At 42.7% G+C, this 12,966-nt stretch overlaps 1 protein-coding gene and 1 long non-coding RNA gene across 14 annotated transcripts in view; one reads left to right on the forward strand and one right to left on the reverse strand.

Annotated features, from left to right (window-relative positions):
• Positions 1-11,423, reverse strand: part of LOC111246870 (uncharacterized) — a 29,087-nt gene extending 17,664 nt beyond the window's left edge. For 8 of the 12 annotated variants that reach the window (XR_015323649.1, XM_086983529.1, XM_086983524.1 and 5 more), the window contains exons 1-2: positions 1,589-1,689; positions 1,283-1,440 (exon numbers count right to left, since the gene is read on the reverse strand). Coding sequence is in view for 2 of the 12 variants with exons in the window: in XM_086983529.1 (XP_086839655.1) it covers positions 1,283-1,313 (31 nt within the window). In the remaining 10 variants the exon portion in view is untranslated. Of the gene's footprint in view, positions 1-1,282; positions 1,441-1,588; positions 1,690-6,639 lie in introns of those variants that run through there. The other 4 variants (XM_086983523.1, XM_086983521.1, XM_086983530.1 and 1 more) reach the window with 4 other exon arrangements.
• Positions 1,438-8,175, forward strand: LOC147756546 (uncharacterized). 2 transcript variants are annotated; one of them, XR_015323653.1, is made up of 2 exons: positions 1,438-4,596; positions 6,222-8,175. It is a non-coding gene; the product is annotated as an uncharacterized LOC147756546 (long non-coding RNA). The 2 variants fall into 2 exon arrangements; XR_015323655.1 differs by having other exon boundaries at positions 4,590-4,686.
• Positions 11,424-12,966: the final 1,543 nt, after the last annotated feature.

Here is a 12,966-nt window from a genome sequence, read left to right on the forward strand (position 1 = left end):
CTCTAAATTTTGAATACGGTGTCACGCAGTACTTTGTTCGCTTACTACGCCGCTTCTAGATAAAGCAAATCGTTCTTACTGTATTTAGCTCTGTCACGCAGAGTCAACAGGGCTTAAAAAGCAAGCTTAAAAAACGCAATGAAAAAAGTGCCGTTTTTTTTTTACAAAACAGCTCTAAAAATAGCTGTTAGTAAACGTCTTGTAGGTCTTATACGAGAAAAAAATACGCTATACAAAATTAACCATAGGCGAATACACTTCGCTGTGAAGATTGTGCTATCTGAGAGGAAGGCGACATGGATTTTCTGCGTATTGAATAAATATATAAACCTGCGAGGGGTGCTTGCAAAATCTGAACACAAGACGAACGTAAATCGTATGGGCCAATCTCATGTATACTACTGAAACAGATCCTGGCAAATCGCTGGTTCTGCCGGAACATTCATTTCCCAAATGTATTAGTGTGCCATCTTCTCCCAAAGAGTGTCTAGTCAAAAAAAGCGCACATTTCAGGAACGAAAAAAAATCTAGACATTTTGGGGGTCATTTCATTGGGGGATTTAATAAAGGGGCATGTTATACCTAGTAATCAATACGAGCATAAGACATTACGATGCAGATGCTACCCCAGTTCAGTAAATACAAGTATTATTTTCAGTTGTAAATAAATAGCATGTACGGTGCCAGGATAAACCTTAGATGGCCAACACTCCCACAGCCAGAGGCAATAGGTTTAAGAACACCTTAACAAGAATGTTCATGTAATTCATTCAAATGTAATTGTACGGTAGCCTTTGAACGATGCACATATTCAAGACAGTATTCAAAGCTTTGTATTTATGCTGCGCTAGTTAGTACTACCTAATCAGTAAAACAGAAAACAAATTACGTTTTAACACGTATACGTACGCGTTTAAGACAAATAGGGTTGGCTGAGTAGGCCCACAGTGGGTAGATTAAAAAAACTGTTAAATATAATAGACTTGCATTTTTTACTGCTAAAACAGATGCTGATTACACTCTAACTTCACTGTTTTTTTTTTTTTTTTGTTTTTTTTTTTTACAGAAATCTAAAATAGTATGTTTTCATTAACTTCTGTTTTCTACAGTTGAAAGCTTCTTTTCGACCTGACCTTTCGAGAGTGCAGTTATGGCCCTCTTAGCTTCGAGTCACTCACGATCTACCCAGAAGAATAGTTAATCGATATGTTTAATAGCATCCTGCTGCCGATAATTTTGAGGCATAGTTTTTTAGGAAACGAAGTAACACAGTAAATAATACCTGGATCATGTCTGCCTTTCAGACTTAACATCTTCACCCGTCCTAGAAATGTTGTTTTTGGCGACTCCTTCGGAACAGCAAAGTACTTAAGCTATTTCCGCTAACTTCTCAAAAACCAGCTACGTGCAAACTTGGTAATTATCCCCGTTCGTGAACACCTGCAAATATCGAGAAGTATCCTTTAACAGTCAACCATATATATTTATATATATGTAAACTTAATAGGCAAACTTAGATACCTTAATGTTTAACTTATTTCGTTGAGAAAACAACCTTTTTTTCGAAAATATTTGTCTTCGCTGTTACCTTAAATCAGCTACGGCTGCTGTTTACAAGCACTGCTATTAAATCCGCACCCGCCAATAAGTCGCAAAGGGTTCGTCGACCTTGCTGATTATGAAAAGCGGCTGTAAGTGGCGACAAAACAGCCTAGATATCAATAATACACGGAGAAGATGATCGTAGTTTATGGCTACTTGCTACGTATACAGTCGTCCCCCTATGCGACGTGCTTAAGCAATCAATCCAGGTATTTGTTGGTTAGGGAGTGAGCTAATTCAATGGCCAAACTTAAGCTATGGAGCGACAGACATCGATGCAGACAGCGGTAATTCGAACGTTCCTAATCAAGTATAGCGGCAGAAGCGAAAGCGTACGTTTGTTGGGCTGACGGCGCCGACGGAAGCAGCAGCAATGACTACCGAAGTAGGAGGCTCTAATCAACGATAACCAGATACGTTTTATGCTGCTGCCATTTTTTTTCCATTCATTTGATCAGCATGGAGATGAATGGAAACAAAAAATACAACAACAACAACACGGGCCGAAATAATAAGAGGACAGAAACAAGATAAGGACAAACAATATATCTCAGCAACATCGTATAGATGCTATTGTGGATCCTCTTCTTGTTTCTCATTTAGGTCGTCTTCTCATTATCGTTATCCGTAAACGGCCATTCCTTCCCAGTGGGTTCTCAGTCGCGGTCTACTAGCATGACTTCACCAGACAAACGCGACACGTAGGTCGCTCGAAGGATCTGAACGAAAAAGGAGACGGGAACGGGATCAGGAAACTGGACTAGGCTTATTGCGGCAATGTATTCTACATTATATAGCGCTGCAAGCTCTATGCAGTTGTTTCAGTGCGTTATCGTCATCTTCTTTTATGAGGCGCCGGCTAACTGTGACCCGCTGGGCCCCCGGCTACCCGCCTGCCTGTTGCCGGGTTTTTCGGGGTGTGCTCAGGTCATCCGGTGGCGACGTCGGTGCGTCCAGCCTGCAACCACTGCGTTTTCGCTGTACTGTTGTTGCTGCCGCTGCTGCTGTTCCCGTTACCGGATTGCGTCGTCTCAGTGTGGCTCTTTTCGTCTGCGTCGCCTGCTGCTCCTTCTCGCTTCGAGACGAACAGCGGACAATCAGCGGCAGCTAGACACGAAACGCTATGGACGGATGAAAAGACTAAGGGACACACTCAGATACGTCGCTGTGGCCACTTCTATAGTGACCGTCACCGGCAACAACCACCATCACTTCGATAGCCACTGCGGTCAATCGGCGCCTTGTGGGAGAGAGGACGAACGCAACACCAAGATCTAAGAATAAAGTAGACAAATGATACACATGCGAATAGAGTTGAGGCCAACGAAGAGGCCCACTTCGGAAGAGGGAGCCAACCACCTAGCGACTGAAGCAAAAACTGACCCTTGAACACTGGAAAAGGGGTAGTGATAACAACAACAATAACGACAATGGATGATGACGACAACGACAACAAAGGCAACAACCACGATAAACGCGACAACGATGTCAACAACAATAGCACGTTCTACTTCGGCGGCGAAACGAGTGTCAAATGGACAGAGCAATGGAAAGAAAGAAAAGAAAACAGGCAGAGAAATAGAAAATGCTAGTGGCGGAACAACGGCCAGTCAGTCAGTCAACGGGATGAACATAGCTCTACCACGTGAAACTGAATTAAGCCAATCGCAGCGGTGCGTTGATACACCTTTGTCCAGGGTTCAAAGGCGTCCAACCAGGCAGTGTCAGAAGAGAGTCGAAAGTATGGCTTCAGCTTTACGTACTGCTGCCACTAGCGCCGGCGCCGCCGCCATCGTCCTGCGAGTTGAACCTGCGGAATACGTGTCTATGGCACGACGGTCACTGACGCAAATGGCACAACCGGTTCATTTTTTCAGCCGAGCTCCTTTCTTCTGCGTGGCTATTATACTCGGCCTGGTCCTCCCGGGCCGGTGCACAGAATAAGGCTGTCCCTATGTGTCCATCGACGCATGTGTCTAAGTGTGCATGTTTGGAATGAAAGGAATGGACTGACATGAGCGCGTAACCTGCGGTCTTACACTATCGCGTTTAGAGCGTTAGAAGGGTTTCAATGTGTGTGTATCTTCATGTTCTTCTATGTATACGTATATGTGTAGATGCATTGTCCACATAATGGCAGCCTGCGAAAGCCGCGAACGAATCAAATAGCTTTCTTTCTGCTTTGCTTGGCACAGCTTCTTAGCTTCACTGTTATTTTTATGCGTCTGCTTACATACGGCTTTCTGCGTGTGTGTGTAAGAGTAGATTGCTGTTTATCTGTTTGTATATCTGTCTGTCAGTCGATCGGTCGGTCGGTCGTATCTAATCCTGTGTCTGCCGCTGCTGTCCACTGTCTGTTTGTGCTTGCTACTGCAGTAGCAGACCGTCGCCACTGTTCGGGCTATTTTCTGTCCGCGGCCGTCGGATGCGTCATTGTGAGTCGAAAACAGACAGGGAGCTGCGTGAGCTAGTATTAGCTATACCGGCACTCTCCAGTAAGCAAGGTGTGCTATTAGTATTAGTAGTATTATTGCTATCATAGTTTGATAGGCGAGCGAGCGAGCGAGCGCGCGCGTCCGCGCTGCTTCTGTCAGGATGCCAGCAAGCGTCGTCGTTGCGATGATCGGTCGGCCCGTCGAAGATTCTGTTTGGTTCACAGAGATGCCAACGCTAGCTAAAGCTTTTGCAACGAATGTTGACAGACAATGAAGGAAGACACATAATGACGATAATGACGAGAAACGGCGTGAGGATTGTTCCCTTATGAGTGCAGCAGTCCCTTCGCGACACGCCTGTTGGCGACATAGAAGATACGTATTACATGAAACATCACCGCCTTCCAAGTTGCCGGCCACCACTTGCTGAAAGTTTTTAAACTACTCGTAGACGGGCGTAGTAGTTCTTGCATATGGACACTAAATATGCAGAAACAACGATCCCCACCGATGTATCAGAGGGACCGCGACGAAGGGCCGAAATAGAGCGGACAAATGGGTAAGCCCGAGGGTCGGCTCGCTTGTAAGCAATAGCAGCCATAGAAGTAGCATTGTCGAACAGTCCGATGGCCAGACACCCTGTTTACGCGTAAGCACTTTCACGCAATTAATTTTCGTCTGCTAGGCAATTTCAACAAAAGGAAGATAACATGACAGGTTAAAAGAACAGTAAGCCGTTATATATTGCTTAGAGGTGAACATAAGGGATACAATAGCGGTAGTGCTTGCCGGCATCAATATGAGCTGGAAAGAGACACTGTTTTCTCTAAGGGTTGACCGTTAGCATTTGTCACTAATATCGTCGGAACTAACAAAATGTAGGACAAATAGGCTGAAATAATAAAAACTAGTAACGCCGTCGAGGTAAACTAGAGCAAAAATCGAAAGCGAACGAAAAACGAAGCGAAAATCGGCCCTCTTTTTATTGAAGAACAACCATTAGAGAAAAACTTATGTAGATAGGCGTATTTGCTGATTGAGCACTTGTAATAAAACTTTGACCCAAACTACGCTCTACGGGTATTTAGCACAACTGTACATTTCTCTAGCTTTTGCTAGATAAAAATCAAATGAATTCTTACTAGCACCACCGATAAGATTTCGTAAAAACCAGCCAATTGTAACTTGCACTTCGCTGCATTTTTTGGAGAGCAACTGATAACTTCAAATCTGGGTCCATTGCCGTTGGCGTCAGATTTACGCTGGTACGGGTACGCGCAATTATGACATGCGTAATATGTTCGGCACAACTGGCCTTCTCCTAATAAATACACTTTTCGAGATTATCCCCCGTCTCCCGGCTCGTGGAAAGTCACGAAGCTCTCATATATTCTGCGAATCGATGAAAAATAATAAGATTTTTGTTTTTCGGCGGAGTTCGATAAGTCGCTTCAGCGGTCACACGTAGACAAACACTGGCTCAGAATATACATTCTGCGGGTTGACAAATTTTTAGTACTATCGATACATGTGTGCATCGAGATCCTTTGATGAACAAGCGTTAAACATAGAATCATAGGTCACCGATTGTACTTTACGAAACTGAAGTTTCTACAGTAGTAACTCCGTAGAGTTAACTATAACATATTTCTGCATCTAAATATGTATTGAAGTCGTAACGTTATCAGTGTACCGTTGGAAGCCTAAGGGAATAATTTTCGAAAACAGACATTCACGATTTCCACTGTCTGCTTACATGTTTCGTTCGATATGGTTAATTTTCGTAGATTTCAACCTCTTCACTTTTTCCAACTTTCAAAAGATGCATAACTTTTATCTTAGAACAATAGTTCTTTTGATTATCACTTAATAAAAAAGTAAATTATATGCGGAAAAAAACAACGAAAGCTTTTGATAATACCTATAGTGCCTATATACAGATTTGTAGTTTGGTTGTATGAACTGATTATAGTCGTCGTTTATTCAGCTTATTTCTCATATAGGCAAGTTTTTATAATGCAAGCTAAAATTGCAAAAAGTTATGTTGTCTCATTGGCTTCACAAACCGTATAACTACAGCTACCCCGTATCAAAGCTTGAATTGCTTTAAATTTCCTATCAAAAGTTAACTGTCAGCCAAAAATCCCTTCCAAACCACGTACGCCATTGACGTTTATATTGCAGCGCAATGCATGGACTAAGCTGCACATAGAAGGAAGGCTATTAATACCCACGGGGTAAATCTTATAAGGCTTTCACACGAATGGATTCGCTAGCGACCGTAACTGGGCGGCGTGCTAGCTGGGCCTGTGCTATCGAGAAGCTGAAGTTTGAAAATAACCCATGTCTGTAAGTGACTTTCCCAGAAGGAAAGCTCTCTGTTTAATAAGCTCGAGTTATCTCATTAGGCCATCATCAGCTATCGCATCCAACAACGAGCACTATTCATAAAATTGCCTCCGTACGACTGAAGCATATATACAATGTGGTAACATACAATATAGATGTGCATTATCTAAAAATAATTATGGCACGATCATCTCTCTATATCTAGCAGCCATTTTGTTTTTCTAGTGTTCGTTGCATTTGGCGACCGACCGACCTTTGTTTTGCTTGTTTTCTTTCTTCTAGGCCAAGATAGGCGACGCGAGGGCCTTTTGCTGATGCGTCGACCATAATAACTGCCGCTCCAACAAAGCCCTGCGCGCAGGCGAAGCTTGACAAAGGAAATAAATGTAAACGATCGTGCCAGTCAACTTCTGCTAGCAACAACACTAATATTAAACCTCTTCAGCTGCAACCGCTCCGCCGCGCGATAATAATTCTGTGGTCGATAGCAGTACAATATTGCCCGACTGACAATGTCGGGCTTGTGCAGAAGCTGATGAGGCGGCGGTAGCTGCAACAGAGCCAGGGGTGTCGGCTATACAGTTGGTTGCCTGCATTGGCTTTTGGCCTGGCAGCGTCATTTATGTTACTTCGCAGAGCCACGGCAGAGAACCGTAAATGATACAACGGTGAGACGGTGAAAAATCGAGCGAATGAGATAAACCGCGAGATGAGACGAGACGAGACCGTGATGAGTAATGCGGTGTCGTCTGCGAGCGATACAACAGAAGCAAGTTGTACGTTACCACAGATTACTTTGTAACGAATTGTTGCTGATGCTGTCTTGTCGTATTGCCTGACTTACCTATGATGCTGTTAATGTCGTCTATTGACACAGTTCACTTGTAGCAGCTGCGGCGGCCGCCAACAAACCACACGCAGGCAAAATAGGCCACCTAAAATAATGTCACGAAACAGCAAAGAGCAGAAAAAAGTTTGAAGAAAGGCGAATATTTGAACGTAAGCTGTGTGATACGCTTCGAGGGTGAGCTAGAACCAGTAAAAATAGCGGAAGCGAAACAGGGACGGTAGATCAAGCGCAAAAAGGAATTAGAAAGCAAACAAACACGGAATATTCGACGCGACGCGATAGGATCGCTGGAATCGTATGGTAGTGACAACGTCGTCAGTAAATGCCAATAGTAAGATGGTAACGAGGTAGTACAATGGTGTGGCGTAAAAAAAACTGATGAAACGCTAGCTCCAATTACAGGTGAACGAAATGCAGAACAGACAAACTTCTCAAAAAAAAGCTTGTTTTGTCGTCCTGCCTCCGCGGCAATCCCACGTACGAACGTATAGCCGCCAGAACTATTGTCGGAAAATGAAGAGTGAAAAAATTTATTTTGCTAGAGTTAAAATACGGAGACCGGTATATTTGTTTTCACCCATAGAGTTCTTGGATAAAATTAAGTTCAACTTTATTGCTTATGCTTCTATTGAAATATCACAAACTTTGTTCGTTTGTAATGAATAAATGTAAATTTATAATGTTCAGGGTCTACAACATATGTTAAACTTTGTAATCTGTAATTATCATACGTGGACATAGAAGGCAGCAGAGGTTTCAGAGTTGCTCTTCATCGAAGTACCGTAGAGAATTACATGACAGAGGTGTCCGCCAGGGCTGACGTAAAGCATGTAACTATAGAAAACAGTTAGCGAACTAACGCGGTTATTTATGGCCTGCTATCGAGTGCCGAATAGGTTCAAATAAAGAACGATAATATTGTTAAATAAATATATAGAATCCAGAAGATGTTATTAGCCTAATTTTACCACACGATGCACAATCAATAATAAATCAGTAATAAAAAAGAAACCTTATTTTTGCCTAAACGTTTTAGTAAACAATGCGTAGTCTGTTGTTTTTCGCTCGAAGTGCAAATATATATATATATATATATATATATATATATATAAAGCACAATGCATTTCTATGGACCTTACTGGAAAGCCTGGATTTATTGATTTATGTTCCATGCACCCATTTAATATATCTTTCAAGTAGTGAGGAACACTCGCCTATCTGGCGGCAAACGCCTCATTCAGGGCCGCTCTTTAGAAGGCGTCAAGTAAACTTTCGCAAGTCAAATAGTCCGCAGCGATGTGTAAAAACGACAGTTTTGTTGTTTTCATTGTCCCGCGTCAGTATCGCAGGTTTCTAATCTTTAGGCAAAACTATTCTAAATTGAGTTCCAACCTGCATATGCAGCCTCCATCACGAGTACGCTTCACTAGATTACTCTTTCTATTGATAATGCTGATAGAAAAAGGCTCCCTCTAGCGTCAAACTGTACCCGTCCTGATGATCCCAAGTGTAGCAAATGGGAGTTTATTGAGACGTAATTCATATTACGCTAAAAACAGTCTTAAAAAAGTTAAAAAAATGATGTTCAGGCACCTAGATTAGGACTTACCTCACTATTCAAGATGAGTTCAGAGACTTCACTAAAGTCTACGTACCGCCGTCGCTATTTCGATCTGAAGTGTATGCCGCTGTCTGTTAAAAGCTGTGATCTCATGCTCAGTGTGCCTAGGAAGATTATTGTTTCTGAGTAAGTGCATCCTAACAACAGGCACTATTGTCCATCTAACTAAGGTGTTCATATAATACTGCAACTATCCCTATTCGTTCACTTAGGCGAGGTTATTCTAGGTACCGATGTCACTGGTAACGTCCTTCCAACAAAAATGAAAAAAGTCAATATCTTCATACATCTTTATCGAGAATTGAAGATGGTTTGCTGAATCACTCTAAAGCTATATTGCTGATAGTTTCAACCGATCGCAGCGTTATCGATTTTATTTTGAGAGTCTGCAGGAACTAGCGATAAGTATATATTGTTGACCCAAAATCACAGCGTATTCACAAAGTCCACTATTTCCGCGTCCATAAGCTATTAGTGCTATCTATAATTGTTTCACCGCGTTCCTAAGTTTCGTGTGTGCTTACTACGCGCTTCAAACGATTTTCATCTGCTTCGTTACAAAGCGCAAAGAGCTGAAGGAATTCGTTCTGCTTCTCACAAAGGGAAGTTATAACGTCGCCGACGTTTCCGACAAAACAACTACTACATATGTACGATTGTGTCGATGTATTGATCTGTATCGACGCTGTTTACGTTCCCGTTGGCGTTGATGATGATGATGATGATGATGGTGGTGAAGATAATGCTGATGCTGAAGATAAATGCACCGCTACTCATCGTCATCATTACATCGCCATCATTGATTTGATCTCTCCTGCTGCTGTCGTTGACTTGACTCTTATCTGTACTAATGCCATACTGCCGTTGCTGCCCGTTCTCATTGTCGTTATCGTTGATGCGTTGTTGTTATTCTTATTATTACACGTTATTGTTGACGTCAAAGGATGTTGAAGTCGTGCTGCTGCTGCTGCTGCTGCTAATGATGGTCATCTCTAGAGAGTGTCAATAGCGAGAATGGTAGTGGCCGATGACAAGCCAATACTACCCAAAGGTACCTGGCGGAGTGTCCGCAGTAGCCGTGGCAACGGTTCGTAGTGCTACGGTCGGCGATAGCTACCGACGGGAACTGATTGTTCGCTGAGCGGCGATGGTGATCGATGACGACGAATACTCCCACTAACAGCAGCAGGACCACAGTACACAGCAGGCCAATCCACCTAACTTAACGAAGACTAAAAAGGGCCATCATCGCAGCCGCACTAGAAGCGTTCAAAAACAGCCGTTATACAGTTGGAACGCATGAGCGTGACATTCTGTTGGCTGCTGTCACTGCTACTGTCATTGTTGTCACAGGCCGCATGAAGTCGTTCGCAGGAGACCGTCCGTCCATACACTGGCCCAGCGAATGTCTTTCGCTTAGTCGCCTAGCCGGTGATAACGTTTATCGTAATGGCGATAGAGATTTTCGCCGAGATTCTAATATTATGGTTATTGCGTTGCAGCGCTACCAACAAAACTGCTCGAATCGACGATGGCGGTATAAAATGGACGTCGCTTTTGCTTTTGTCACGGTTTTGGTTACTGTCGTCGTCAGCACTGGACATCAATGTTAGTTTAATATAAAGCAGGTGCCTATCAAAAACAAGGACACCGCCTATGCAACCAATGGCACTATAATTTAATGGCCTACTCAATACACAAAAATGACTAATGTAAGTAATGCAGGATCCCTTGAGAGCTGGTTGAACACCGCATTCTATAGAGAATTCTATGATACATGTCGCGTCCTAAAAGAGCATACGATGTGTAACGGGACACGTAGGTAGGGCGTCACACAAACGTGTCACAGCCGGCACTTGAATTGACTGGATCCAGCGGCAAATGACAACGTTCGTTTCCAATGTGGGGAATTCGTGCCGATTTTCTTAGCTTTTTTCGTTGGTTCAACGTTTGTGCCTCATGACTGTATCCGAAAATGTTATAACGTAACAGCCTAACTAGGCGAGAACTTCTGTAGTGCTTATATTCTCTATACGAGTTTTGGTTCACGATGCATTTTCAGCGTGAGCGCTGTCGCAATCGGCGCTCAACGCTAAAGGTCTGCCATGGGGGAGTTATAAGGGAGAATTGAGACGGCACCAAGCGTCCCTTCGGGGGCACAGGCGTTCCTGCACAGAACGCAAGACCAAGTAGTAGAACTGTGTAGACGGAAGCGGCTGCAGTGCGCTAGCCTGTAACATCGGGGCTGACTGCCAACGATGGCCAAACAGGTGCCCAAGTCACTGTGCATGGCATTGCGCCATCGGCCCGGTGCGTGGATGCTTACACAGCCTATGAAAATACCGGTGGTCCTCTTTGAGATAAAATACCTAAAAAGGCTGTCGATGGACAGCTAGAGCATTGCTTCGTTCGTGCTGCCTGGGGGTGCTCACATTTTAAGCTACCTGTATTGGTAACTAAAAGTACTGCTTGTATTTGTTCGTCATACAAACGGAAGATTAACCCACAGAGAGATGTATACAAAGGCCATTGCGCAGCACATAGATGAATGGAACCGCCTATATCCTCCACGCACAACAGCTGTTGTCTACGGTTTTACTTCGAAGCGCACGATCGCCTCGCTTTTCAAACGACAATCATAGGGAAATTAATTTACTAGTATCTTACCAAATATCTACAATACACACCTTTAGTCATAAACTTTGAAATGTGATTTCCACTCGTGAAAACAGCACACAGGCTTGAAACAATGGTTTTATATAGACGTTTATATATACATTTCTATTGTTAACCATCACAAATGATACTATCAGTACTCTGTATGATCTGAATTGTTAACAGGTGTTAATCAAAGTACAATGTCCTGGACGCTGCAAAAGCCCACAAAAATGTAGTAGTACAACAGATCATCGACATTATAGCCAATGCCAAATGCTCCATTTTTTAAAACTACATATTTTCTAATTAAAAAGGGCATACTATTTTTTAAAGGGTAGTTTCGCTATTGGCTTGTGTATTCTTTATATTTGATATGGAATGTAAATCGAGCAAAAACCTGCCTACAAATGCAGGACTTCCTTGCCGGACGTAGGAGATGGCACGTAGCGGGTTTATGTATTAGATATAGCAGTTAGTAAGTGTTTACAAAGTCGTGCAAGCGTATGAGATTAGATCGAGCTGCTCAACTTCTATTAAGAAGGTTGAAACAGGCTACTCGACTCGCGACTACTCAAAAAATGTCTGGATTTTAGAACGAATAAACAAAAAAAAAAAAGAAATCGAAACCTTACTATCGCCGTAATTACCACAACGTCTATGTGCAGTGTGTGACAAGTTATGGGACTGTGCGACTTGCTGGTACTTATTAAATTTAACTTAGTGCTACTCAATTCCTCTCTAGTAAAGTAAGCTGATCTGAATGTTTCATTGGCATTTTATTATAGATCTTTTCCAAGTCCAACATGCGGATATATCAGGTCAGATAGGTTACTAAAAACATTTGGAAGCTATAGCAAAAACAATTGAAATAGGTGAATTCAGCGCACGGCAGCCGCGGGAAAATGTGAATTTCAATTATCCATGTAACTCTCTGAGCAGTACACGCTGCTGAACGTTGTTACATTTAGCATATATTGCCGAACTGGACCTTGTATAATGCTTAACAGCTGCTTTCACTTGCTATATGCTATTTACTTACTAATAGGATTATCCACTTACAACAGTGATAAGTACCAGCATTCGTATATAAAGATTATGCTGCAGACGATACATGCGTGTCACATAAAAGCAATTGTTTCTAGCCTGTTGGTATAAACCGTGGGTCAATTACGTGGCCGTTCTGTGATCGGAACCAAGCGCGCCACTTTTGATTATCACTTTTAGTCATTCGTGACATAACTACATGTCGACATACTAACGGCTGCTTGTAGTTATCTAATCTAAGATACTGTGCAGACATATTGCTCAAATCTGGATTGTTCCGTTTCATCACAGATAGTCGCCCGAGATATAGCTGCAACGAACACCATTCACGTTAGACTCACGCCGGCACATACGAACTTACACTGGCTATTCTTAAATGAAAGCTTTATGTGCTCCAGTTTTCTTTT

The sequence above is a fragment of the Varroa destructor genome, unplaced genomic scaffold (genome assembly GCF_002443255.2).
Source record: "Varroa destructor unplaced genomic scaffold, Vdes_3.0 BEIS01000003.1, whole genome shotgun sequence".
Taxonomy (NCBI): Eukaryota; Metazoa; Arthropoda; class Arachnida; order Mesostigmata; family Varroidae; genus Varroa; species Varroa destructor.